The sequence below is a fragment of the Anomaloglossus baeobatrachus genome, chromosome 5 (assembly GCF_048569485.1).
Source record: "Anomaloglossus baeobatrachus isolate aAnoBae1 chromosome 5, aAnoBae1.hap1, whole genome shotgun sequence".
Lineage (NCBI taxonomy): Eukaryota > Metazoa > Chordata > Amphibia > Anura > Aromobatidae > Anomaloglossus > Anomaloglossus baeobatrachus.
This window is the reverse complement of record NC_134357.1, coordinates 566,726,496-566,751,809: the sequence shown is the minus strand read 5'-3', so window position 1 is coordinate 566,751,809 and position 25,314 is coordinate 566,726,496. Positions and strand designations below refer to the sequence as shown.

The window sequence follows — 25,314 nt, the reverse complement described above, 5'->3', positions numbered from 1 at the left end:
CACCTTTAGACTTCTCCTTCTGCTATGGTAGCTGCTGTTTCTTTTTTGATAGTAAACTTCTTTAATGTCACTTCGGAGTGTGTTTTTTTCTTCGTCTAGGCGCATCTTATCACTAGCTCTTTCTGCTCCTAGGAGCTCCTTTTCACTCTCTCTTTTTGCTTCTAGGAACATCTTTTCACTGGCTCTTTCTGCTTCTAGGTGCGCTTTTCACTGGCTCTTTTTGCTTATAGGTACATCTTTTCACTGGCTCGTTCTGCTTCTAGGCGTGCCTTTTCACTTTCTCATTTTGCTTCTAGGAACATCTTTTCACTCTTTCTGCTTCTAGGAGCTCATTTTCACTGGATCTTTTTGCTTCTAGGAACATCTTTTCACTGGCTCTTTCTGCTTCTTTTCACTGGCTCTTTTTGCTTCTAGGAACATCTTTTCACTGGCTCTTTCTGCTTCTAGGCGTGCCTTTTCACTGGCTCTTTCTTCTTCTAGGAGCGCCTTTTGTGCATCCTGGGCAGATTGCTGTCATTTCAGTGGAGTTTCTTGCTCAGCAAAGGCATCTTTTGATTTTGCTGCTTCAGCTTTTGCACAGGCGATGGCAGTGCTGACATTCTTGGAGGAACCAACTTGCGATCTTGTCTTGAACGAAGATGCTTGACTTTGAGATATGATGCGACCGTTAGGAAACTGCTACAATATCCAAATGTGGCCTCTGCGTGGATAATGGTGATCTTCATATGGAAAGATAATTTGGTACGATCAATTGGAGGCTGCTGCAGAATCCATATGCGGGCTATGCATGAATAATAGAGGACTCCATATAGTATGATCTTCTCAGCAGTCACTTCACTATACTGTCCTCATACACGTTAGTATGATGTGTAGTGTGACATGTAACTAAGCCCCCTGTCTTTTTAAGAAAAAGGCTGTGGAGTTGTAACTTTCTCTTTTATTGATAGATTTTGACAGGATAGGGTGAAACTATAAGATACAGCAAGAATATTTCAGAATATATAGATGTACAGGAGATAGGATATATATAATCTGTACTTTACAGTAACATGAGATAATCATCATTGCATTATCATACTAAAGCGGGCTTTACACGCTGCGACATCGCTAGCGATGTCGCAAGCGATAGCACCTGCCCACGTCGGTGGCGTGTCACGGGGTGATCGCTGCCGTAGCGAACAATATCGCTACAGCAGCGTCACACACAATTACCTGTTCACCGACGTCGCTGTGACCGCCAAACAATCTCTCCTTTAAGGGGGAGATTCGTTCGGCGTCACTAAGCGGCCGCCCAATAGAAGCAGAGGGGCGGAGATGAGCGGCCGGAACATCCTGCCCACCTCCTTCCTTCCTCATTGCCGGCGGCCGCAGGTACGATGTTGTTCCTCGTTCCTGCGGTGTCACACATAGCGATGTGTGCTGCCGCAGGAACAACAAACAACCTGCGTTCCAAACTAGGAACGATTTTTTAAAAATTAATGACGTGTACACGACAAACGATTTGACACCTTTTTGCGATCGTTACTGATCGCAAAAAGGTGTCACACACAACGACATCGCTGACCCCGACGATATCTCATTAGCGATATCATTGTGTGTAAATGGGCCTTAAGACTACACACAGCATAGTAACATAGGAGCAGGCTGTTAATGAAAGCACAAGGGACAGACGAGCTAAGATGGTTTCTCATCAAAGGTGAAGATGAAAATGGCTGTTGCCCTTTCTGTCACAAGAGCAGGACCATAATACAACAGGAAATTACCCATAATGCACTGCAAACCTAACTAAGACAAATACATAAAATCACGAACAGAGGGTACTGTAATCAAACAATGTATTAAGATGCAAATACAGACAATGTAATGTCCTAATTCCTATACAAAGTGATTACACTCTCTGAACAGCTAAACTCCTTGTGGAGGTAAAAAAAAGATTGAATCGGGAGGAGGAACTGTTGGGAATGTTTTTTGGGTGGGCGGGGGCAAGGGTGGCAATATTTGTCTATATATTGTAAATGTTTGAATGTATAACAATGTGAAATATTCAATGCACATTGTATATTGCTTATACTTTGCTTTTTGGAAGATATTAGTAACTGCATATACGTTAAGTTATAAAGTAATTTCCCTGTCTATAAGACTGTCTATATTTTTTCAATAAAATATATATAGTTTATTCTCACATGAGTCATTTTTGATGGTAAACAAAATATGATTTCCATTAAATCATTTTTCACATTCTAGGTGATGATGGAATTTTTCATGTTTATGAAGGTAACATTTTTGGTTAAAACATTTCCCACATTGTGAACATGAGTATGGCTTTTCCTGTGTGTGAATTCTCTGGTGCTTAACAAGACTTGATTTATCTGCCCAGCACTTCCCACATTCTGAACAGGAGTATGGCTTCTCCCCATTGTGAAGTCTTTCATGTGTAACAAGAGAAAATTTCCGTACAAAACATTTTCCACATTCTGAACATGAATACGGCTTCTCCCCTGTGTGAAGTCTTTGATGTGTACCAAGAGCTGATTTCTGTACAAAACATTTTCCACATTCTGAACATGAAAAAGGCTTCTCCCCTGTGTGAATTCTCTGATGTATAATAAGTTTTGATTTCTCTCTAAAACGTTTCCCACATTCAGGACATAAAAAAGGTTTCTCCCCTGTGTGAGTTCTCTTGTGACTAACAAGATGTGATTTTTCCTGAAAATTTTTCCCACATTCAAAACATGAAAATGGTTTCTCCCCTGTGTGAGTTCTCTGGTGACTAACAAGATGTGCTTTTTCTTGGAATTTTTTCCCACATTCAGAACATGAAAAAGGCATCTCCCCTGTGTGAGTTCTCTGGTGACTAACAAGCTTTGATTTACCTACAAAATATTTTCCACATTCTGAACATGAATACGGCTTTTCTCCTGTGTGAATTCTTTGATGTGATACAAGAGCTGATTTCTGTATAAAACCTTTCCCACATTCTGAACATGAAAAAGGCTTCTCCCCTGTGTGAGTTCTCTGATGTATAATAAATTTTGATTTTGCTGTAAAACATTTCCCACATTCAGAACATGATAAAACATTCTTCTCTGTATGAGCTCTCTTGTGGCTAACAAGATGTGATTTTTCTCGAAATTTCTTCCCACATTCCAAACACAAAAAAGGCATCTCCCCCGTGTGAGTTCTCTGGTGACTAATAAGATGGGATTTCTGGCAAAAATTTTTTCCACATTCTGAACATGAAAATTGTTTCTCTCCAGTGTGAACTTTCTGGTGTCTGGCAAGCTTTGATTTCTTTACAAAACGTTTCCCACATTCTGAACATGAAAATGGCTTCTCCACCATGTGAATTCTCTGATGTTTAACAAGTTTTGATTTATCTTTAAAACATTTTCCACATTCTGAACAGGAGTTTGGCTTCTCTCTGTTATGAATACTCTCATGCTTAACGAGACATGATTTCTGGTTAAAATAGCTTACACACTTGGAAAAAGAAAATCTATTCACCTCTGTGTGATTTTTTGGATTTTTAACCAATAATGTTTTGAGGGGAAAATTATTTCCAAATTCTGAACGTGAACACTGCTTCTTCGTTTTAAGAGCATTTTGTATTTTAATGCCTATTTTCTGACTTTTATTTTTCATAGTATTCTGTAATGATTCAGAAGATTGGATCTTTTTCAAAGGATCAGATGATAGATCTTTACTGTGAAGGGATGATGGGATATCTGGAGTATTGACGTTCACTTTAATTATATCATGTGTGATCTCAAGTTCCCCCGATTTATAAATTGGAGGTGTCAGTTGTTCTTCTGATATCTTGGTACAGTCATCTGCCAAAAATAAAAACAATTAACATTTTTGAATAAAAGATCCTTGAAATTTATATTTTGGTAACATTTCTACTTGGAATGTCCATAGAAATGGGAAGTTATGTAGTAAAATTGAATTATTCAGTAAAACAATAACAGTTCAGTGTAATAGAAGACCTCATATCATGAGCCAAAGACCGTGGGGTTCAACTTTTCATTTTTCCACACAAATATTGGAATAAAAACCTGCCAAAAATGTGTTATGTAGGCGAAAATTACACCAATTACTCATTCTACAAATAATAATAATAATAATAATAATTTTTATTTCTATAGCGCCAACATATTCCGCAGCGCTTTACAATTCAGAGGGACATGTACAGACAATATGAGACAACACAAAAAAACAAGTCTTCACTCATGATCTGTCAATGGGACGACAGGGGGTTTTCACATTATTAGTGGCTCAAAGGTTTGAAAAGCAACATGGCTTTCATAAACCAATCCAGAAAATTCCACTCTCTGAAAAGTCAAATCTCCACTTCACTTTTGAGCCTACTTTATGCCCAAACCACATTTAGCATCCAAGTATTTGGCATTGCTGTAGTGAGAAGAACCCACTTAATTTACGGTGTGGGTGGGTTTCCTGGAACACAATCTGGGCACTATGTTTTGGGAAATAAAATGTCATACTTACAATTTTCATTCTCATACATCTACTGGTCGTTTCATACTCCATACTAAAGCTTGAAGAACATTACTGGGATCTGTCAGATATGGCCTCGTTCTCCTCTGGTTCGGTCCGGTTTGCTCAGCTCCCGGCTTGTATACTTATTTCCTGTTTCGATCCCGACCTTTATAATCACTACTCTTGCATTTTCTGAGTTTGTATTTACTTTGTCCTCCTGATTCTAAGCCAGACAACTGACTATTCTTCTTCCATTTTGCACATCTGGACAGCATCTAACTCAATGACCTCACCCTGGGGGTTCATGTCCAGACCCATGTATAGGGGGTCAAAGGGTGAAGACCAAGTCAATCAAAGTGATCTGAAAAATGGTGTGTCCTGTTCATGGTTAAGCTGCCACGTGACCATAATCAGGGCCTGTTACATTGTACCAGCAAACTATTCCAGAAAAATGTTTTCGTTCTAATAGCTAAATGTTGTTCCTTCTCTTTTGAGCTCGGCCATGTGCCCAGACAGTAGTGTACAACAATATATAGGGTATTGTCAGATTCAGTAGACGTTAGGAAACAAATGGGCCTTACCAATTATTTTCTAATACCCTTTGTGAAAATGAAAAATTGGGGCTACATTAACATTTTGGTGAAAAAAAGTTGTTTGCATTCCACTTTGTGTTAATTCCTGAATGTGGTTTTTTGATACTATGAAGAGAGCAATTTTCTAAAATCTAGGCTCCTCAAAAAAAGTGACAATGTCAGACGTGATAATGTAGAGCCATGATAGAACCATCAACAATACACAACTTAGACATATATAATGGCACAGGTGAAATGTTTTTTGTGTAGTTTATCACAATCATTCTCAAATTTAGTTGGTTTAAAAAGAAATTGAAAAGTCAGGATGAAGGGAAACTCTGTTGTTATTGTACACAGGGCCACCACTAGGAATTTCAAGGCCCCATACTGGCAAACTTTATGGGTCCCCTTGAGACTCCGCCCAGGCTCCACCCCAGCCTCGCCTCCACCCCTCAAACCTTTCACACTCTTAACTCCATGCTTGGAAAAACGTGTATCTATATATATATTATATATATATATATATATATATATATATATATATATATATATATGTATATATATATCTCAACATGCAAGGTGAACCAGCTGTCCTCCGAACTCTGGATAAATATATACCTGCTTTCTCTTTCTTTATTCAACAATAGAATGGATCTAGCAATACACTATAATTAACCAATGTGTCCTATATCGCCATTTTTGTCCTTTTTTTTTCTCTGGAATACATAGAGATAAACACTGATGTGTTTGGTGACACCTGTTACCACTCCCAGTTCACTACTTGGAGAATGGTTTTTTCCTTTTTTTTTTTTTCCTTAAGATTGACTGGGCATTCCAGAACCAGCTTGAGACCGTGAAGAAGGCCGCATATTGTCTCCGCCGAAATGCGTAGTCTGTTCAGCGTGATGTCTGCACCTTGCTATTGAACTCTTGAAAACTTTTTTTTGTGTAAATCAGATTTTATTCGAATAAAGAACATGTCTACAAGTTATAGGATAGGCAACATATGATATACAGTAGAATAACTCAAATCGTGGAGGTAATAAGTAATACAACACTTTTCTACTTGCATAATAATTCCTTTGATTACACACTTCAGGTCAGACCATCATCACCCATGTAATAGCTTTGCTTTGGAGATGATGCCCACTGGGTGACCAACAATCCGACCCCCATACAAAAATTTATGCAGCCTCGTTTAGAAACGGGAGGCAACGTAGATACACAAAGTCCCTGAGATGACAATCCTTTCTAACAATGTAAACATAACATAAAATGTACAAAGAGGAGAAAAAGATGAGAAAAGAGGAAATATAGGTGGAGAGGGAAAAGAAAAGAAGGACGAAGAAGATGTCTCATCTGGGTCGTGTGCAGCCCCCGGCACTTTTGTTTTGTGGAATGGACAATCACAGAGGTCTCACGCCCCCAACTGAAGCTTGAAGCCATAGTACCAGGTCTGGTGTCTCTCTATACATAATCCACGGCGCCCACAGCCTGAACACTCTCTCCCCTGAGTCAGACGCCTGGCCGACCAGCTCCTCCATCCTATAGATCTGGTTCATCTCGGCCACCAGTTCAGCCCACGAGAGTACTTTGGTCTGCCTCCAGTACCTTAGGATTAACCTCCTTGCCCCCGTCAAAAAATGCCTTAACAGGCTTCTCTTGAAGTTGGCGATCGAGATATTGCTTAAGGATAGAAGAGCCAGTTCCGGCGTCGGCTCAAACCTAGTGGATGACACTTTATTCAGAAGGGCAAACACGTCTAGCCAAAAATATTGTATGAGAGGACAAGACCACCACATGTGGATGTATGAGCCTCTATCGTTTGAGCATCTCCAGCATTCTTCAGAGACAGATGGGAACATGGAATGAATTCTGGAGGGGCAGTGATACCACCTAGAAACTATTTTGTAGCCCTGTTCCTGTGACGCTACATCCAGCGACGACTTGTGGGTAAAGAGTAATATTTTTGAGCGTTCCTCACGCGTGAGGGGTCTCCCCAAATCCACCTCCCATTTCAAGAAGAAAGGAGCATCATCCTCCCGTTCAGACAACTCAATCTGGAACATTTTGTATAGCAGGGCAATGGTGTGTTCCAGAGGCTCTCCCCCCAGACACAGAGACTCAAAGGGCGTCAAGGGCCTATAAAAGTTAGTTTGTGGTGAAAGGGAGTTAATAAAGCGCTTCAATTGCTCATAACCAAACCAAGCTCCTGCGGGAGTGCAGTTGTCAGGAAAGAAAGAATGAAGGGGCCTCATACCCACATTGGACACTAGATCCCTCATTATGGACACCATGCCTCTGGACATGTGAAGAAATATGTTGCCTGTTAAATCCGTCGGGAGTAGAGAATTATTATGTAAAGGTGTCAGTGGTCCAGGTATAGTGGAAATGCCCAGGAGTGCGTTCGAACTCCTGAGAAATGAGGACAAGCTCTTTACGAGGAACAGCCTGGCCTGAGTGCATGGGTGCGAAGGGGCTGGCGACCACAATGCTACGAGAGGGGCGCAGTCTGTCTGAGATATCTCCACCTCCACCCAGCGCTTAGAGGTTTTGTTATGGTAGAGAAGGCATGTTCCCAAATGAAGCAAGGTGATATTTTTTGAGGTCTGGAAGGCCTGCCCCCCCCGCAAGTCTAGGCTTGTTCAGGACTCTATAGGCCAGCCGAGGGCGTCTGTGTGCCCAGACGAATCTGGTTATGGCCGTTTTTAATCGTGAAAAAAGGGAAGCTGGCAAGGGTATGGGAATTGCCTGGAAAAAATATAACAGGCAGAATATCCATCTTTATGGCATTTATCCAGCCTAACCAGGATATTGGCAGCTTATTCCATTTCAGGAGATCCGCCTCTATCTTCCCCAAAACTTTAAGGATATTAGCTCCGTACAAGGACGAGACATCAGCAGTTAAGTCAATGCCAAGATATGACAATGATTTCCCTTGCCACCTAAAGGGGAACGACGCTCGAAGCTGATCGGTCACCTGGTGCGTAAGGGAAATATTAAGCGCCTCCGACTTGTGCATGTTCATTTTAAAATTGCTCAGAGAGCCAAATCTGTGAAGTTCCAACATAATGTTTGGTAGGCTCGTCACTGGATTTGTTATGAACAGCATCAAGTCGTCGGCGAAGAGAGCTAGTTTATCCTCCCTGCGCGGAGCCGGGACCCCTGTAATTGATTGGTTGGACCTTATTGCCACAGCCAAGTGTTCCATTGTGAGAACATAGAGCAGGGGGGACAACGGGCACCCCTGCCGCGTTCCGTTCTTGATGTCAAAGGAATGGGAAATACCCCCGTTAACCTTAATCTGACCAGAGGGTTTCGTATATAAAGCCGAGATCCTATGTAGCATTGTTTGCTGCAGACCTGCCACCTCAAGGACCTGGAACATGAACTCCCAGTGCACCCTGTCAAAGGCCTTTTCTGCGTCCACCGACAGGATGCACGTGGGTAATCCAGTCCTCCGCACTCTATCAATCTGGGATATTGCACGTATTGTGTTATCTCTTGATTCTCGTCCTCTAACAAATCCTACTTGGTCAGTGCTAAATCAGACAGGGAAGAAGCGGCTGCAGTCTATTTGAAATGAGCTTGGCATACATTTTAATATCTATATTGATCAATGATATTGGTCTATAGCTCCCGCTCTGGGAGGGGTCTTTACCTGGCTTGGGGAGGACAATTATGTGGGCTGCCAGCCCCTGTTTCGGGAAGGATCCGCCATTGGATACGTAATTACAAGTGGACAAACATTGGGTGCTCAATTGGTCAATAAAGCGCTTATAGAAACCCGCTGTAAACCCATCAGGCCCTGGGCTTTTCCCAATCTTTAAATCTTTAATGACGTCTGTTACCTCCTCTAATGAGAAATCCTCCTCTAGGCCTGTGGTTATTATTGGGTCCAGCTCTGGTAATTTGGTAGAGCGAATATACGTTTTTATTTTCTCTACTAATTGTTGTTTAGGGAAGTCAGAAAAATGACCCTTAATATTGTATAAATTTTGATAATATTCCCTAAAGCATTGTAATATCCCCTTTATGTTCTGATTTTTTTTCCCCTGTTTATCATTTATGAATGGTATGTGAGTAGCCAAGTTGCGTGGGTGTAGTGCTCTGGACAGAAACCTGCCGCTCCTATTCTCATACTGGTAGAACCTGCCCTTAAGTCTTTCCCTCCAGCATCGTGTTCTCTGGTCTAAGATGGACAGCAGTTTCTGCCTGGCTGTAGATAATTGACCAAATATGTCCTGCGCATTTGTGCGTTTGTGGGTGGACTCTATGTCAGAGATCTGGGAAGAAAGCCTTTTGCCAAAACCAATTTCTTACTACTTTTATATAAAATCATATAATTTTATTAATATCAATTTCACGTACATAACATACATTTAAAAGCAAGATGAAGATAGAGGAAGGATTGTCTATCCCTACCACTGTTCCTTCCTCACTACGGGGGTCGGCGTCCTAAAGTGAAGACGCCCCCGTTCAAACGACGGCTATCCCTGGGTTTTGCCCTCCCTATTGGTAACCGTGATCCCTCTCAGATGGAAACAACCCCTACAGTAGTAACACCACAGTGAGGAAGAGGTGCTCAGTCCGCAGTGGCTAATTTGTCTGTATCACCACTCAGACGAGTAGGGATACGGGGCATAGGAAAGTCGTCAGATGTTCCATATGTCTATGTGCTCAACTAAGGGTATAGATGAGTCAAACTTCTACATAGGTCAATGTGCTCAGTTAGAGGTAGACAGATGAGTCACACTTAATGAGAATTCAAGAAATGCCCAATAGAAGGTAAGTAACATTTCTTATAGAACTCAATTGAAGAAATGCCCGACGCGTTTCGCCCTTGTCAATATCAGGGGCTTTTCAACAATTTCTTGAGAGAATTTTCCGTCTTTGGGGTCCTAGTAAATACTGTCAATAAAGGAACAGACAACAAATTGCTCCACTGTTATGGTAATAGAGGACAGATGATGCGGCCAGAATTAAATACATAATTTCATACTCCATCTCTATGTGGTATTACCTAGAATGGTTATAAATGCCCACACTGGACCATGCAATATGTTCATATGAATCTATAAAAATAGCCTCCCAGAGTGTCAAATAACTCCCACCAGGGGGACCTATTGGGAGAAAAAGTGAAAAAGAAACAATATTCAGCCCCAAAGACAATTCATAGCAGCTTGATTATAATTATCAGACCACCATAGGGAAATACCTCAGGTTCATCCATAGGACTGAGTGCGTTTTGAACAATCAGTCACGTATTCTTGGCAATAAGGATAAGTGAGAAGAATAAGTTCCATACTATGTATGACTACAAATATAATTGTTTTGGTATCTATAGGACTTGGAGTGTATGTACCCCCTCCTTTACTGTTGGAGGCTGTTTATCCGGGTATATTGCCAAGAATACGTGACTGATTGTTCAAAACGCACTCAGTCCTATGGATGAACCTGAGGTATTTCCCTATGGTGGTCTGATAATTATAATCAAGCTGCTATGAATTGTCTTTGGGGCTGAATATTGTTTCTTTTTCACTTTTTCTCCCAATAGGTCCCCCCTGGTGGGAGTTATTTGACACTCTGGGAGGCTATTTTTATAGATTCATATGAACATATTGCATGGTCCAGTGTGGGCATTTATAACCAGTCTAGGTAATACCACATAGAGATGGAGTATGAAATTATGTATTTAATTCTGGCCGCATCATCTGTCCTCTATTACCATAACAGTGGAGCAATTTGTTGTCTGTTCCTTTATTGACAGTATTTACTAGGACCCCAACTCCAGTGGGCTAAGAGTAAACTCAGGAATTGTTAATCAGAAAGGTACTGTTCTTTCAATAATGGTTCCTAACCCTGGATATGGGGCTGTTATCTGAAGATGAATTTACTTATAGTGTGTCTACCCATATAGGTGAAAGAGTCATCCTGACACATTTTATGATAAATCAGCCATACAGACAGCACGGTTGTCCCCCTATATTTCTTTGAAGTGGCAATCAGCGATTATTGGTTAGTATCGGTGTTTTGATGTACACTAGTGATGAGCGAGTATGCTTGTTACTACTCGGTACTCGCACGAGTATCACTGTACTCGGGCTACTCGGCGGGTACCGAGTAATTTTGCAATACTCGTGCTTTACTCGTGGTCTTCATCCCTGCATGTTGGCGCTCTTTTGAGAGCCAGCCCTCATGCAGGGATTGGCTGGCAGACCACTGCAATGCCACAGCCCTGTTAGTTGTGGAATTGCAGTGATTGGCCGGCCCGCACAGCGTGACCGAGCCTTTATACCGGCGGGCGCGCTGTGCTCTGTACACAGCCATCTCATATTCCCTGCTTTCCACGCCCACAGGCGCCTATGATTGGTTGCAGTGAGACACGCCCTCACGCTGAGTGACAGGTGTCACACTGCACCCAATCACAGCAGCCGGTGGGCGGGTCTATACTGTGCAGTAAAATAAATAAATAAATAATTAAAAAAAACGGCGTGCGGTCCCCCCAATTTTAATACCAGCCAGATAAAGCCATACAGCTGAAGGCTGGTATTCTCAGGATGGGGAGCTCCACGTTATGGGGGGCCCCCCACCCTAACAATATCAGTCAGCAGCTGCCCAGAATTGCCGCATACATTATATGCGACAGTTCTGGGGCTGTACCCGGCTCTTCCCGATTTACCCTAGTGCGTTGGCAAATCGGGGTAATAAGGAGTTAATGGCAGCCCATAGCTGCCACTAAATCCTAGATTAATCATGTCAGGCGTCTCCCCGAGATTCCTTCCATGATTAATCTGTAAATTACAGTTACAAAACACACACACCTGAAAAATCCTTTATTAGAAATAAAAAACACTAACAAAGTCCCTCATTACCAATTTATTAACCCCGACAAACCCTCCATGTCCGGCGTACTCCACGGACTCCGGCGTCGCGTCCAGCTCTGCTGCATGGAAGTGACAGGAGCTGCAGAAGACACCGCCGCTCCGGTCACCTCCACGCAGCTAATGAAGGGAATAGCGCGATCAGCTGCTGTCAGTCAGGTAACTCCCGGCCACCGCTGGATCCAGCGGTGGCCGCGATTAACCTCAGTGACAGCGCAGCTGATCGCTATACTCACCTCAGTTGCTGCATGGAGCTGACCGGAGCGGCGGTGAGTAGCGCGATCAGCTGAGCTGTCACTGAGGTTACCCGCGGCCACCGCTGCATCCACCGCTGGATCCAGGTAACCTCAGTGACAGCTCAGCTGATCGCTATACTCATCTCATTAGCTGCGTGGAGGTGACCGGAGCGGCGGTGTATTCTGCAGCTCCTGTCACTTCCATGCAGCAGAGCTGGACGCGACGCTGGAGGACTGTGGAGTACGCTGGACATGGAGGGTTTGTCGGGGTTAATAAATTGGTAATGAGGGACTTTGTTTGTGTTTTTTATTTCTAATAAAGGATTTTTCGGGTGTGTGTGTTTTTTAACTGTAATTTACAGATTAATCATGGAAGGAATCTCGGGGAGACACCTGACATGATTAATCTAGGATTTAGTGGCAGCTATGGGCTGCCATTAACTCCTTATTACCCCGATTTGCCAACGCACCAGGGTAAATCGGGAAGAGCCGGGTACAGCCCCAGAACTGTCGCATATAATGTATGCGGCAATTCTGGGCAGCTGCTGACTGATATTGTTAGGGTGGGGGGCTCCCCATAACGTGGAGCTCCCCATCCTGAGAATACCAGCCTTCAGCCGTATGGCTTTATCTGGCTGGTATTAAAATTGGGGGGACCGCACGCCGTTTTTTTTAATTATTTAATTATTTATTTCACTGCACAGTATACACACACACACCGGCTGCTGTGATTGGGTGCAGTGAGACAGCTGTCACTCAGTGTGGGAGCGTGTCTCACTGCAACCAATCATAGGCGCCGAAAAGCAGGAAAGCAGAGAATACGAGATTGATTAATGAGCGGCCGGCTTTTTCAAAAGAGGAAAAGCCACCAGAGTTTGAACAGCCGTGCAGCGCCGCGCCGGTGATCGGGGAACGGTAAGTAAGAGAGAGGGGGGGGGGAACTGACCGACAGACTGTGAGAGGGGGACAGACAAGACAGAGCGAGACCGACCGACGGGAGATAGAATGAAAAAAAAAATGACCGACATCGTTAGTAAAAAGCACAAAACGTGCGTTTTGGACATCGGAGTGCCACACAAGGTTTTCACGTAAAATCTTTCATGTATTAATCTCAAAAAGTAACATACACCAGCTCTATCTCACTATTGGGTATGTGCCCTTAACATTTCCGCCATGAAAATTCATTTTGGTGTCATTTTGGAAGGTTTTCTGGCGAGTCCGTAAAAATGGCGTAAAACTCGGACAAAATTGTTCACAGCTGTGACTTTTGAGTGATAAATGCTTCAAGGGGTCTTCCCCATGCTGATGCCATGTCATTTGAGCACTCTTCTGAGACTTTTGTGACATTTTTAGGGTTTCTACATGCTGCCGGGGGGTCATTTCACAAAAATACTCGGGTCTCCCATAGGATAACATTGGGCTCGGTGCTCGGGCCGAGTACACGAGTATCTTGGGAGGCTCGGCCCGAGCTTCGAGCACCCGAGCTTTTTAGTACTCGCTCATCACTAATGTACACCTACAATTGCTATCTAATTGGATCCTTGGACTTATAATTAATGTGGGTTTTATCTTATTGTATTTGTCACAGATCTGTCCAAAGACGGAAAATTCTCTCAAGAAATTGTTGAAAAGCCCCTGATGAGCCCCTGATATTGACAAGGGCGAAACGCGTCGGGCATTTCTTGAATTGAGTTCTATAAGAAATGTTACTTACCTTCTATTGGGCATTTCTTGAATTCTCATTAAGTGTGACTCATCTGTCTACCTCTAACTGAGCACATTGACCTATGTAGAAGTTTGACTCATCTATACCCTTAGTTGAGCACATAGACATATGGAACATCTGACGACTTTCCTATGCCCCGTATCCCTACTCGTCTGAGTGGTGATACAGACAAATTAGCCACTGCGGACTGAGCACCTCTTCCTCACTGTGGTGTTACTACTGTAGGGGTTGTTTCCATCTGAGAGGGATCACGGTTACCATTAGGGAGGGCAAAACCCAGGGATAGCCGTCGTTTGCACGGGGGCGTCTTCACTTTAGGACGCCGACCCCCGTAGTGAGGAAGGAACAGTGGTAGGGATAGACAATCCTTCCTCTATCTTCATCTTGTTTTTAAATGTATGTTATGTACGTGAAATTGATATTAATAAAATTATATGATTTTATATAAAAGTAGTAAGAAATTGGTTTTGGCAAAATATCTACTTTAGTATCCAAAATAGGTTTAGTATTTAAAGAAAGCCTTTTGATCATCTCCATTCTTACCTTTTTAAGCCGACTGCCATGTTTTATGAGGACTCCTCTCAAGACACATTTTAATGCCTCCCACTTCATGGATGGGGCAGATTGGTCAGCCATGTGATCCAGTGTGAAGTTTGAGATTGTCTGGGTCACGTCTGCCAAGCATAACGTATCCTGCAATAAGTTTTCATTGAGACGCCATGTGAATTCTGACCTTTCTGCTTTGCCAAGTTGTATGGAAAGATATATAGGGGCGTGGTCAGACCAAAGGATGGAGGCTATCTTTGTGTTTAAGTGGAAATCTAGGAGCGTCTGGGATATGAAGAAATAGTCAATCCTGCTGTAAAGTCGGTGTGGCATAGAGTAGTAGGTGTAGTCTCTCGTGTCTGGGTGAAGAACCCTCCAGGCGTCCACCAGCTTCAGGCCCTGCAGCTGTCTTTTAACTTTATGTATAGAGGAGTGAGGATATGAGGGCTTACCCGAGGAGACATCCATGGACGGATCCATTGGCAAATTGAAGTCGCCACCGAGTATCACAGGAAGGGGACCTGTGAAGTCCTCCAGTAATGTCCGACATCTGGCTCCGAACCCCTGCTGGTCCTTGTTGGGAAAGTACACATTAGCTATCACAAAATTGTGGGAGGCCCAAGAAACTCTTAGAAAGACGTATCTGCCCAATGGGTCGATGAACGAGCCTAAGGCTATGTGCACACGTGTGCGTAATTCATGCAGCTACGCTGCGCTCTGCAGCGCAGCGTAACTGCATGCATCCTGCGTCCCCTGCACAATCTATGGAGATTGTGCAGGAGCCGTGCGCACGTGGCGTCTTAGAGCGCAGCGCTTCGGCTGCTGCCCGAAGCGCGCGTTCTAAGAAGTGACATGTCACTTCTTCCGTGCACTTTGCCTGCAGCCCCTGCTCTGTCTATGGGAGGAGCTGCAGGCAGAGCGCATGGAATTGGCTTTTTTCTTTTCACTACGGACTGTTTCTGCAGCGATTTGAAGCGCACGTGTGCTGTTCAGATCGCTGCAGAAATTTCTGCAGTGACAGTAAGCACCGTGCGCACATAGCTTAAAACCTCAGGAGTGAAAGACTTGTGGAAGGCTATGGACGTCCCGCGGGACTTGGAGTCTGGGCAAGTGCTGTGATACCAGACTGGATACAATTTAGATGAGCACCGAGGCACTGAATCTTGCCTAAAGTGTGTTTCTTGGAGTAGTAATATGGAGACACGCTGTTTATGGTTATTATAACTTATTTGACTTCTTTTGTGAGGGATGTTAAGCCCCTTTACATTCAGAGAGCAAAAATTGAGACTATTCATTGTGTCTGAATAGGGTAAACAAACTGATATTTGGGACTGCCACGACTGCCCAGACGAGAAAGACAGGGAAAAAGTGAGAAAGCATAGACAAAGGTAGAAGACATAAGATAAAAAACATTAATAGTATACCTTGCGCAAAAGCGCTTGTCTCGACCTGAATGTGCCTAAGGAGAGCAGTAATGTCTGCTCTGCGCACTGTGAAGGGGGAGAAGAAGCCGAAAACAGTGCTCACTCCCTCACCGACCCTCCCAGCCATTCAAACATAGTATAATAACATTGGGGTATTGGGGTAGTGCAACTTGAACCATTATGGCAATGAAGCCATCAACATATACTTTAACAGTAACTTAATTTTAAACCTTACACATTAGCAGAGATCTTGCAGCGGACTGCGAAGGAGAGTATGAGGGGAGGGTGAAGTGGGGGATTGGAGAAGATGAACTGGTGAGTTAGGGGGAAGAAATGGAAGAAAGGGAGGGCAGAGGGGAGAGAAGAGAGGAGGAAGGGGAAGAGGGTGGGAGAGGGGGAGAAGGGAGGGGGAGGAGGGGAAAAGGGGGTAAGGGGGGGAGAAGGGGGGAGGGAGAGGAAGGGAGAAGGAAGAGGTTTGGGTTTGGGTTTTTTTTGTGCAGGAAGAGAGAGCAAAGTCACAGACTAATGTTATTCTGACTTCCCAAAAAAGTTACAAACAGCTCACGAATCTCCATGTCACATTGTTAATGGGTAGAAGGAGGAGAAATCATGGCATCCCTGTTTTAGGACCACAAAAAGGGATGTAATGAGACCCAGTGGGTCTGTCTTCTAACCACTTGTGGATGGTGATCCTGAAACTTTTAAATGTCAAAGGAGATCAAGAAGGGGACCTCTGCTGCTCCATTGGGGTCTGTTTGGGGTTTTTCTGTCTGTTCCTCGATCCTGAGGCCTCTTGCCAATTGGGTGAAATCACCGGCAGTTGTAGGCTTTTCGGCCAGTCAGGTAGATCTGTCATTGATAACTCAAATGTTCCAAGGAACTTAGGAAGGTCCCCAAGGGACCGAAATATCGCCGACTTGCCCTCCTTTGTAGCCACCAGTTGAAAGGGGTAGCCCCATCTGTATATTATATTTTTGTCCCGGAGTTGATCCAGCAGGGGTCGCAAGGCCCTCCTCAGCATGAGGGTGCGCCTGGCTAGGTCAGGGAGCAGCGTAACCTGAGAATCCTGGAAAGCAATTGGGCCTTTGGATCTGGCTGCTGCCATAATGCGTTCCTTGGTTTTATACAAGTGCACCCAACATATCACATCTCTGGGCCGTGCATTGTTGGGTGGTTTGGGCCCCAAAGCTCTATGAATGCGATCTAATTCAACAGTGGTTACCTGATTGTCCCCCAAGATCTGCATGAATATCTGCTGTGCTGCGGCATCTAAATTGGATGATGGCACTGATTCCTGGAGTCTACGTATGCGGATATTATTCTGCCTATTGCGGTTTTCTTGGTCTTCCAGGCCTGCCTCCAACTCCTCCAGCCTGGCAGAGTGATGGTTAATTATTTCACGGTGCTGCTTTAACTCTGATAGAGCTGCATCCTGTGATCTCTCCACCCCTTCCACTCTCTCTGTAAACTCCCTCTGCAGGGCATGTATCTCTTGCTTGTAGGTGTTCTCCAGCCTGCACACAAGCTTTTCCAAATCATGTTTGGTGGGGAGAGATTTAATGTATTTACTAATGTCACGGAGATTCACCTCCTCAGAGTCTAATTCATTCTCACTGGAATCCTGAGAAGCGGTGACTGGGGAATCCCCTACCTTTGAGACATGCTTCAGTGAGGAGTGTTGTTGTTTCCCTGCCGTCGCCATCTTGGCCTGAGCAGCTCGTGTTTGAGTGGGGGTGCTGGAGGCCAGGAAGCGATCCATCCTGCTTGTCCCGGTCTCCGGATCTGCTGCTTGCTTGAGGGAACGTCTGGGTCTGCCCATGTGAGGTTTGGGGTCAGCTGCACCACCTGTAAGAGGCTGAAAGGGCGGCCTGGGCACAGAGCTAAGGAGATGTGTGTCTCACTCTGCCATCGGCAAGCCACGCCCCCTCTGGAAACTTTTTTAATCCATTTGCAATAAATTTTGGATTTTTATTACAATACCCGAAGTCTCCATTCCTGCTGGACCTTTCCACGTTGATTTATTTTATAATTATATATATATATTTATTTATTATTTAAAGCTGAGTGTATGTATGTATGTATGTACTGTATGTGTGTGTGTATGCATGCATATATGTGTGCATGTGTGTGTGTGTCTGTATGTCCGCTAAAGGAATCCACACCGTCACATTTAGAATCACAAAATTTTGCACAAACGCCTCACGTGACACAGGGAACGTCATAGACTATTGTTTTGAGTGGAAAATTTAACCCTGCAGTTTACAGCTACTCTCCAAAAAACCTGCTTCCATTAAAGTCATTGGAGCTGGAAGCTACAGGTTATTAATAGCAGATTGAAACAATTTTCATAGACAGAAGGGGATTTATATCGCTATAGTTACACATATTGAGCAGATATTATCTGACCATAATAGTCCCCATAATAGGATTTTTGTCTGTGTCTGTCTCTCCACCGATATCATATTACCTCACACATAAGCTTCTTAAAATTAAATAAGATTAAATAATCTTAAAATGGCCCTCTCTAAACTCGAATGTAGGTGGATTTTCTCTTTAGGGACCCTGGCCCCTGCAGGCCTGAATGAACAATTAAGTTTTGCCCCATTCCTTAACACCTGAAAATTCCAAACTTGTTTATAAATTCTTAACCTATTAGAAAGGTTGGCTTTGGTTTTTTGTCCTATGGACGATCGTGTTGTAATATTCACCTGTTATTGTGCTGCTTTTTAATTGCATGTTGTTTTATTCCAGTAACTTTTTCCATCTGAGGAGTATTTGGATTTCCTGTTTTCCCTCTCCCCTCCCGTGCCCTCCCAGCTATGGGAGATGAATTCGGAACTAGGAGTAAGGATGCCACAAGAGATCTTATGGCTGAATTTTGAAGAACTACTGGAGAAAGCAATTTTCTTTAATGTGTATTTGTGTCCTGATCTGAGACTGTATGTGTCCATGTAGTGAAGTTGTGATCTACTATGCCGTAGCCGAATGCATATGTTTGGTGTATAATTAAGTCATCTAAATTTATTGAGAAGGGCTGCTATAATATATAGGAGATATTGGTTGCATTTGTTCAACTATGGACACAGACCGGGCACACAATTTGAGTATGCAACTGTAATGCTATTGCTTTCTGTATTCTGCATCTATATACATGAATGTAATGTACTTTTATATAAAACTATTACGCCCTTGATTGTTTGCGGTGGGCTGCATTCATCTATATGGATGGAGCATTCTAGTATTTAAAATCACTAACATGATTACATTGTATAAACTCTGGATGCAGTAGACATCCTTACTAGTCCGATTTCACTGGTCCATCTTTGACCTACCCAGCGCGCCGTCCAGACGCGATTCTCGGGTGTATACACCCGGCGGCATCTAAGGTGACTGTGCGCATGCGTTAAAGACGTCACGGGAGAACTTTCTCCGACGCATGCGCGGACCGTCACCGCTTGCCGCCGGTCTGTATGCTGTTATCCCCGAGACGCGATGTACGCGTGCGCGTGATGGGCGGGCAGATGGGCAACAGCTGGGGATCAGTAGGTATTTAAGGGTGAGGGAAAGGGGTCCATGACAGCGTGCGGTGCCCCTGAAAAAGGTACCCGAAACGCGCGTCGGGCGTGGACCCTGGACCTTCTTACCTCAACCTCCGGTATGTAATTCAGATAATGATGTCTCCTTCTTTGCTCATTTGAGCACTATGGGAGACTCTACTACGCACACCCGTAGGTGAGGCAAAGAGAGGGGAGATTTACTGCTTGTATCTGGTTATATATATATACTATGTGTTACTAGATAGGCGGTTTTTGCCTTATGATCCCCCAGACACAGGCTTTTATATTTATTTCTGGCCTTGGTCCCCACGTTTGTGAGGTTTTCTATGTCCTCTTACCTCTTGTTACCAGGATTAGGAGTGTACTTGTGCACCCCTTTTAAAATGTTTGTGACTGTTTAATAAAAAATACATTTTGGATAGCAATTACTCCATTGTGTGGCATCACATTTTTTTAAAGGTTATTAATAGCAGCTGTGATTGGTTGCTATAGGCAACAAATGATATTCTTAGTATAAGAAGCTTATGTGTGAGGTGATATGATATCGGTGGAGAGACAGACACAGACCGACAGACAGTGAAAGACAGAGAAAGACAGGGAAAGAGACAGAGACACACAAGGGAAAGAGACAGAGACAGACAGGGAAATAGGCAGCCAGGGAAAGAGGCAGACAGGGAAAGAGGCAGACAGGGACAGACACACAGGGAAAGAGACAGACAGGGACAAACAGGAAAAGAGAGACAGGGAAAAAGACAGACACACAGAGACAGATACACAGAGACAGACACAAAGAGAAGAGATAGACAGGGAAAGACAGACAGACAGAGGTTGGGAGAGAGGGACAGTGGGAGAGAGACAGTTACTATCCCAGGCAACACTGGGTACTGCAGCTAGTGTAAGAGATGTATATATGTATATATGTATATGTATATATATATATATATATATATATATATATATATATATATATATATATATATATATATATATATATATATATATATATATATATACACACACACACACACATATATACACACACACACACACACACATATATGTACATATATACACAAATACACACGGCCAAAAGTGTTAGCACCCTTGAAGTTGTTCCAAATGAAGTATTTCCTTAAAAAAATTACATTACAGACATCGCTAGGGGGACGCACAGACATCTCTAGGGGGGCACGGACAGCACTAGGGGGCACAGCCATCATTAGGGAGGCACGGAGATCATTGGGTGGCACGAAGAGCAATTGCGGAGCCTCACTAGGGAGGCAAACATCACTGGGGGTGGTACACAGCATTAGAGGGAACAGAACACTGGGGGAGATTAACAGCACTGGAGGGGGCTGCACACAGTACTGTGGGGGGGGGCTGCACATAGCACTGTGGGGGGGCTGCACACAGCACTGTGGGGGGGCTGCACACAGCACTGTGAGGGGGGCTGCAGACAGCACTGTGAGGGGGGCTGCAGACAGCACTGTGAGGGGGGCTGCACACAGCACTGTGTGGGAGGGCTGCACACAGCACTGTGTGGGAGGGCTGCACACAGCACTGTGGAGGGGGCTGCACACAGCACTGTGGAGGGGGCTGCACACAGCACTGTGGAGGGGGCTGCACACAGCACTGTGGAGGGGGCTGCACACAGCACTGGAGTGGGCTGCACACAGCACTGGAGTGGGCTGCACACAGCACTGGAGTGGGCTGCACACAGCACTGTGGTGGACTGCACACAGCACTGGTGGGGGGGCTGCACACAGCACTGTGGGACGGCTGCACACAGCACTGTGGGAGGGCTGCACACAGCACTGTGGGAGGGCTGCACACAGCACTGTGGGAGGGCTGCACACAGCACTGTGGGAGGGCTGCACACAGCACTGTGGGAGGGCTGCACACAGCACTGTGGGAGGGCTGCACACAGCACTGTGGGGGGGATGCACACAGCACTGTGGGGGGGCTGCACACAGCACTGTGGGGGGGCTGCACACAGCACTGTGGGGGGGCTGCACACAGTACTGTTGCCACAGGGAATCTGCCCGGGGGCCGCAGAAAAACTCATTGCAGGCCCGAGGTTCCAACCCCTGAGCTAAAGCAAGGCAGGGGCGCCCCCCACCAACCACGGCGATGTTCAGCTCACCGAGTGCCTACCTTTCCCCGCAGGATGCCGCGTCTTCGCCACCTCCGCATTGCCCGAAGCAGCACTGTGATGAGGCGCAGAGTGATGACCTCATCACAGTGCTGTGTAATGACGCGCTGCCTCCCTGCTCTGCTCCACTGCCTCGCTTCTGGCCACATGGCTTATTTGCATGCGATGCCCTAGGGCTTCGCCTGCAATTTAGCCGTGTGTGCAGTGGCTGAAACTACACCGCCGGACCCCTCTGCTGCGGCTGTGACTGGGGCCCGGTGATGAGGGGAGGCCTGACCTGCCCGAGACTTAAAGCTAAGTAATTACCCAAGGCCTGTCCGGGCCCCCTCTCTTTACCGGGCCCGGTACACCAGGCACAGTAGTAATGCCCTGAAGGCGGCCCTGATTGTAGAAAAATTCACATTTGGCTTTTATCTAATGAGATATCAGGATTCTAGGAAGGCAACAACATCATTACCCTCCATCTTCTCTTAAAGGCCCATCATAATATTTTCCTTCAAGTGTTTTTCTAACTTGGCTGGGATTGATAGTAAAGTGTCAGTCTTTGCTGACGCCACCAAACTATGTAGGATATTACAATATTACAAAATGATGTGGATAAGATATGGAAATGGGAGACACAGCTGAGATTTAATGTTGATAAATGTAAAGTAATGCGCCTAGGACGGAGTAATCCTATAGCTGCATATACATTAACTGGAAGTAAACTCGGGACTACAGAACTGGAGAAGGACTTGGGTATTCTGGTTACAAGTAAGTTGAGCAGCAGCACTCAATGTCAGGCAGCAGCTGCAAAAGCAAACAAGATTTTAGGATGTATAAAAAGAGAGCTTCGATCCCGTGATCCCAACTTATTGTTACCCCTCTATAAATCACTTGTAAGGCCACATCTGGAATATGGGATCCAGTTTTGGGCTCCACATTTTAAAAAGGACATTCAGAAGTTAGAGTCAGTTCGAAGGCGGCAACTAGATTATTGCAAGGAATGGAGGCCGGCCATATGATGAGAGGTGGACAAAGTTGAATTTGTTTAGCTTAGAAAAAAAGACGTCTCAAAGGAGATCTCATTTATATGTATAGCTACATGTGTGGTCTATATAAAGGACGGCACATGATTTATTCCTTCCAAAGACAATACTGAGGACCAGGGGGCATACACTGCGAGTGGAAGAAAAGCGATTCTGGCAGTTAAGTAGTAAAGGGTTATTTACAGTTAGGGCATTCCACAGTCTGACTGCTCTATCACAAGAGGTAGTAAATGGCAGATACTATAACAACTTTTAAAAAAGGGCTGGAGGATTTCTTCAGTACACACAACATACTGGTTATAAATGACTTAATGACAAAATGAATAATTGGTGGAGGAAGGTTGACCTAGATGGAGCTATGGCTTTTTTCAACCTATGTAACTATGTATGTAATTATGTTACACATTCTACATATGCTGTTATATGGCTTTGTAGTTTACAGATCTGTGCAAGTAAGGATCACTATCTTGTAATTCTAGGGGGGGTAGGTGGATCTTCCAGGTTGTAAAGGGTGCTTTACACGCTGCGACATCGCTAGCGATCTCGTTAGCGATGTAATATGCCAGATTGCACATACGATTTGCCGAGATCGCACATGTGACCGGCGCTACAAGAATGACCTATGTGCGATCTCGGCAAATCTTATCTGCGATCTGGCATGTCACATCGCTAACGTGATCGCTAGCGATGTCGCAGCGTGTAAAGCACCCTTAAGTGCTATAGAAAAAGGGCTTTCAGTGCCCAAAGTAATTTAAACAGTTTTTGGGGAGGAGCCTGTCGTGGTCTAGTGACAAAATGGTGATCACACGATTGTGATAAGACCGAAATACACCACCGATAAAGCAGACACAGCTGGTGACTAAGAAGAATCTGTGTCTCACCTGGGTAGTCATATGTAGGAATTTCTTCTTTACACCGCTCAATACCCCACACATATGTCTCTGTAGTATTAATATGGGTCAGATCTTCACCCTGAAACAAATATTGTAAAAGTCACAGACAGATGGAGAAGTCCCATCTATGATCAGCTCTAATCCTGCCATCTCCACCGCTCTCATTACACAAGTATAACACATATAATACTGGAGGATAAAACAAGACTGAGCACAAGACCTTCACAGCCGTCTACACATCATAGGGAGATTTCATGGCACCTTCTCTCCATCTACCTGATGATCCTGAGGAACATCGGGGTCTTCTTGTTTACAGTCCTGTGGGAGAAGAGGACGGGGACATCTCTCTGGTGTTGTCCTCTTACTGGATAGAACTGGAGGAGACAAATACAGGGACTGAATTATTCCTTACATACAGATAATTATAGGCCGTGTGTATTTAGTCCTGTCTATTACCTGGTGATGTTAGGGGCTGGGGAACCTCCATCATGACGTCCTTGTACAGATCTTTGTGTCCTTCTAAATACTCCCACTCCTCCATGGAGAAATAGACGGTGACGTCCTGACACCTTATAGGAACCTGACACATACAATGATACCGTCACCCCCGATCCCTTCATAGCGTTACTGTATAATGTCCCAGCATTCCCAGCAGTGTCACCTCTCCAGTCAGCAGCTCAATCATCTTGTAGGTGAGTTCTAGGATCTTCTGGTCATTGATGTCCTCATGTATCGGGGGATGAGGTGGAGGCCCCGTGATTGGGCTCAGGGGTCTTCCCCATCCCTCAGACACAGGGGCCTGACAGCGCTCACTAGAGGTCTTCTTCACTACTGTGTAATCCTGGTTATGGAGAGACACAGTAAGAAATCTCACTACAGACATTCCCAGAGTCCTCACCTCTCCAGTTCTGTCCATCTGTTATTCCCATAGATAAGAATGATGTAATGTGACGTCATCAGAATCTCTCACCTCTCCAGTAAGCCGGAAGAGGATCTCTAGGGTGAGGTGTAATATCCTCTCCGCCATCTTGTCCCTGTCCATAGCCATCCTTCACGGGGCAATCAGGAGAATTCTCTTATATAGATCTCCACTGAGAGGATCCGATATTGTAGGGACCTGAATGGGGAGAAGATGACGATGTAACATCATAAAGATCCGCTGTAATAATACAATTACTGGAGATAATAAGGGGAAACATATGAGGAGACAGAACGTGTAAATGTTGTATTCTCTATTGTATTGTATGGACTGGAACATAAATTGAATTGCTGACTAAGACGTCTCTTCCGTGCTCGATTTTGAGTAAAAACTATCAGTTTTAGCAAGAGATAAATAGAACATTCCCCATTCTTGATGAAGAGAGAAAGAAGGCATCTTCCATATATTTAAAATAACTGAAAGACAGCAACAGAGAGAGCGAGAAAGAAAGAAAGAAAGAAAAAGAGAGAGAGAGAGAGAGAGGCAGCCTCTTCTATTTTATCCCAGGCACACAGAGATGAGGAGGCCTCTGTCAACAAATCAACAAGTCCCAATATATCGCCATGACAGCCGGGGCCTAACGACCAGAGCAACACGGGTTTCCTCACTTCCTGCCTCACGTAGTTGGGGCGTCTGTATCTATCAGGGGAAAAAGAACAAAAACCTCACGATTCTTAGAAATCAGCGAGAAAAACACCAAGATAATGTCAGGGACGAAGGGGTTAATGTCACTTGCGCCCAGTAATGGGGAATCTCCACACACCTCCACCTGCAGAGCCGCACACTAGATATATGGCTGCTCTGTGCTTCCAGGACCTGT

General features: G+C 44.5%; 3 protein-coding genes across 4 annotated transcripts in view; 2 read left to right on the top strand and 1 right to left on the bottom strand.

The window, feature by feature from the left end:
• Positions 1 to 25,314, top strand: part of LOC142313041 (gastrula zinc finger protein XlCGF66.1-like) — a 236,184-nt gene that overhangs the window by 54,290 nt on the left and 156,580 nt on the right. The window lies entirely within an intron of this gene.
• The window catches only part of LOC142313042 (uncharacterized), a 173,179-nt gene that overhangs the window by 106,068 nt on the left and 41,797 nt on the right, over positions 1 to 25,314 (top strand). Inside the window, exons 14-16 of the mRNA XM_075352028.1 lie at positions 2,245 to 2,274; positions 3,645 to 3,730; positions 16,128 to 16,200. Coding sequence (XP_075208143.1) covers positions 2,245 to 2,274; positions 3,645 to 3,730; positions 16,128 to 16,200 — 189 coding nt within the window. The remainder of the gene's footprint in view (positions 1 to 2,244; positions 2,275 to 3,644; positions 3,731 to 16,127; positions 16,201 to 25,314) is intronic.
• Positions 958 to 24,168, bottom strand: LOC142312364 (uncharacterized). Of its 2 annotated transcripts, XM_075351301.1 has the most exons (4): positions 23,972 to 24,168; positions 23,792 to 23,889; positions 23,504 to 23,594; positions 958 to 3,830 (listed from the first exon to the last, which is right to left on the bottom strand). In XM_075351301.1, the coding sequence occupies exons 1-4, from the start codon at positions 24,102 to 24,104 to the stop codon at positions 2,227 to 2,229; spliced, it is 1,926 nt and encodes a 641-aa protein (XP_075207416.1). In that variant the 5' UTR covers positions 24,105 to 24,168; the 3' UTR covers positions 958 to 2,226. The 2 variants fall into 2 exon arrangements, with proteins under 2 accessions (XP_075207416.1, XP_075207417.1); XM_075351302.1 differs by lacking the exons at positions 23,504 to 23,594; positions 23,792 to 23,889; positions 23,972 to 24,168 and adding an exon at positions 14,914 to 15,020.

Excerpts from the sequence above, each read along its gene's own strand:
- LOC142312364 (XM_075351301.1), bottom strand. The coding sequence starts at position 24,104 with ATGTGTCAGGTTCCTATAAGGTGTCAGGACGTCACCGTCTATTTCTCC. Across the intron at positions 23,595-23,791 it reads ATGTTCCTCAGGATCATCAG|GGTGAAGATCTGACCCATAT; the intron begins GTAGATGGAGAG and ends TATTTGTTTCAG. Across the intron at positions 3,831-23,503 it reads TCCTACATATGACTACCCAG|ATGACTGTACCAAGATATCA; the intron begins GTGAGACACAGA and ends TATTTTTGGCAG.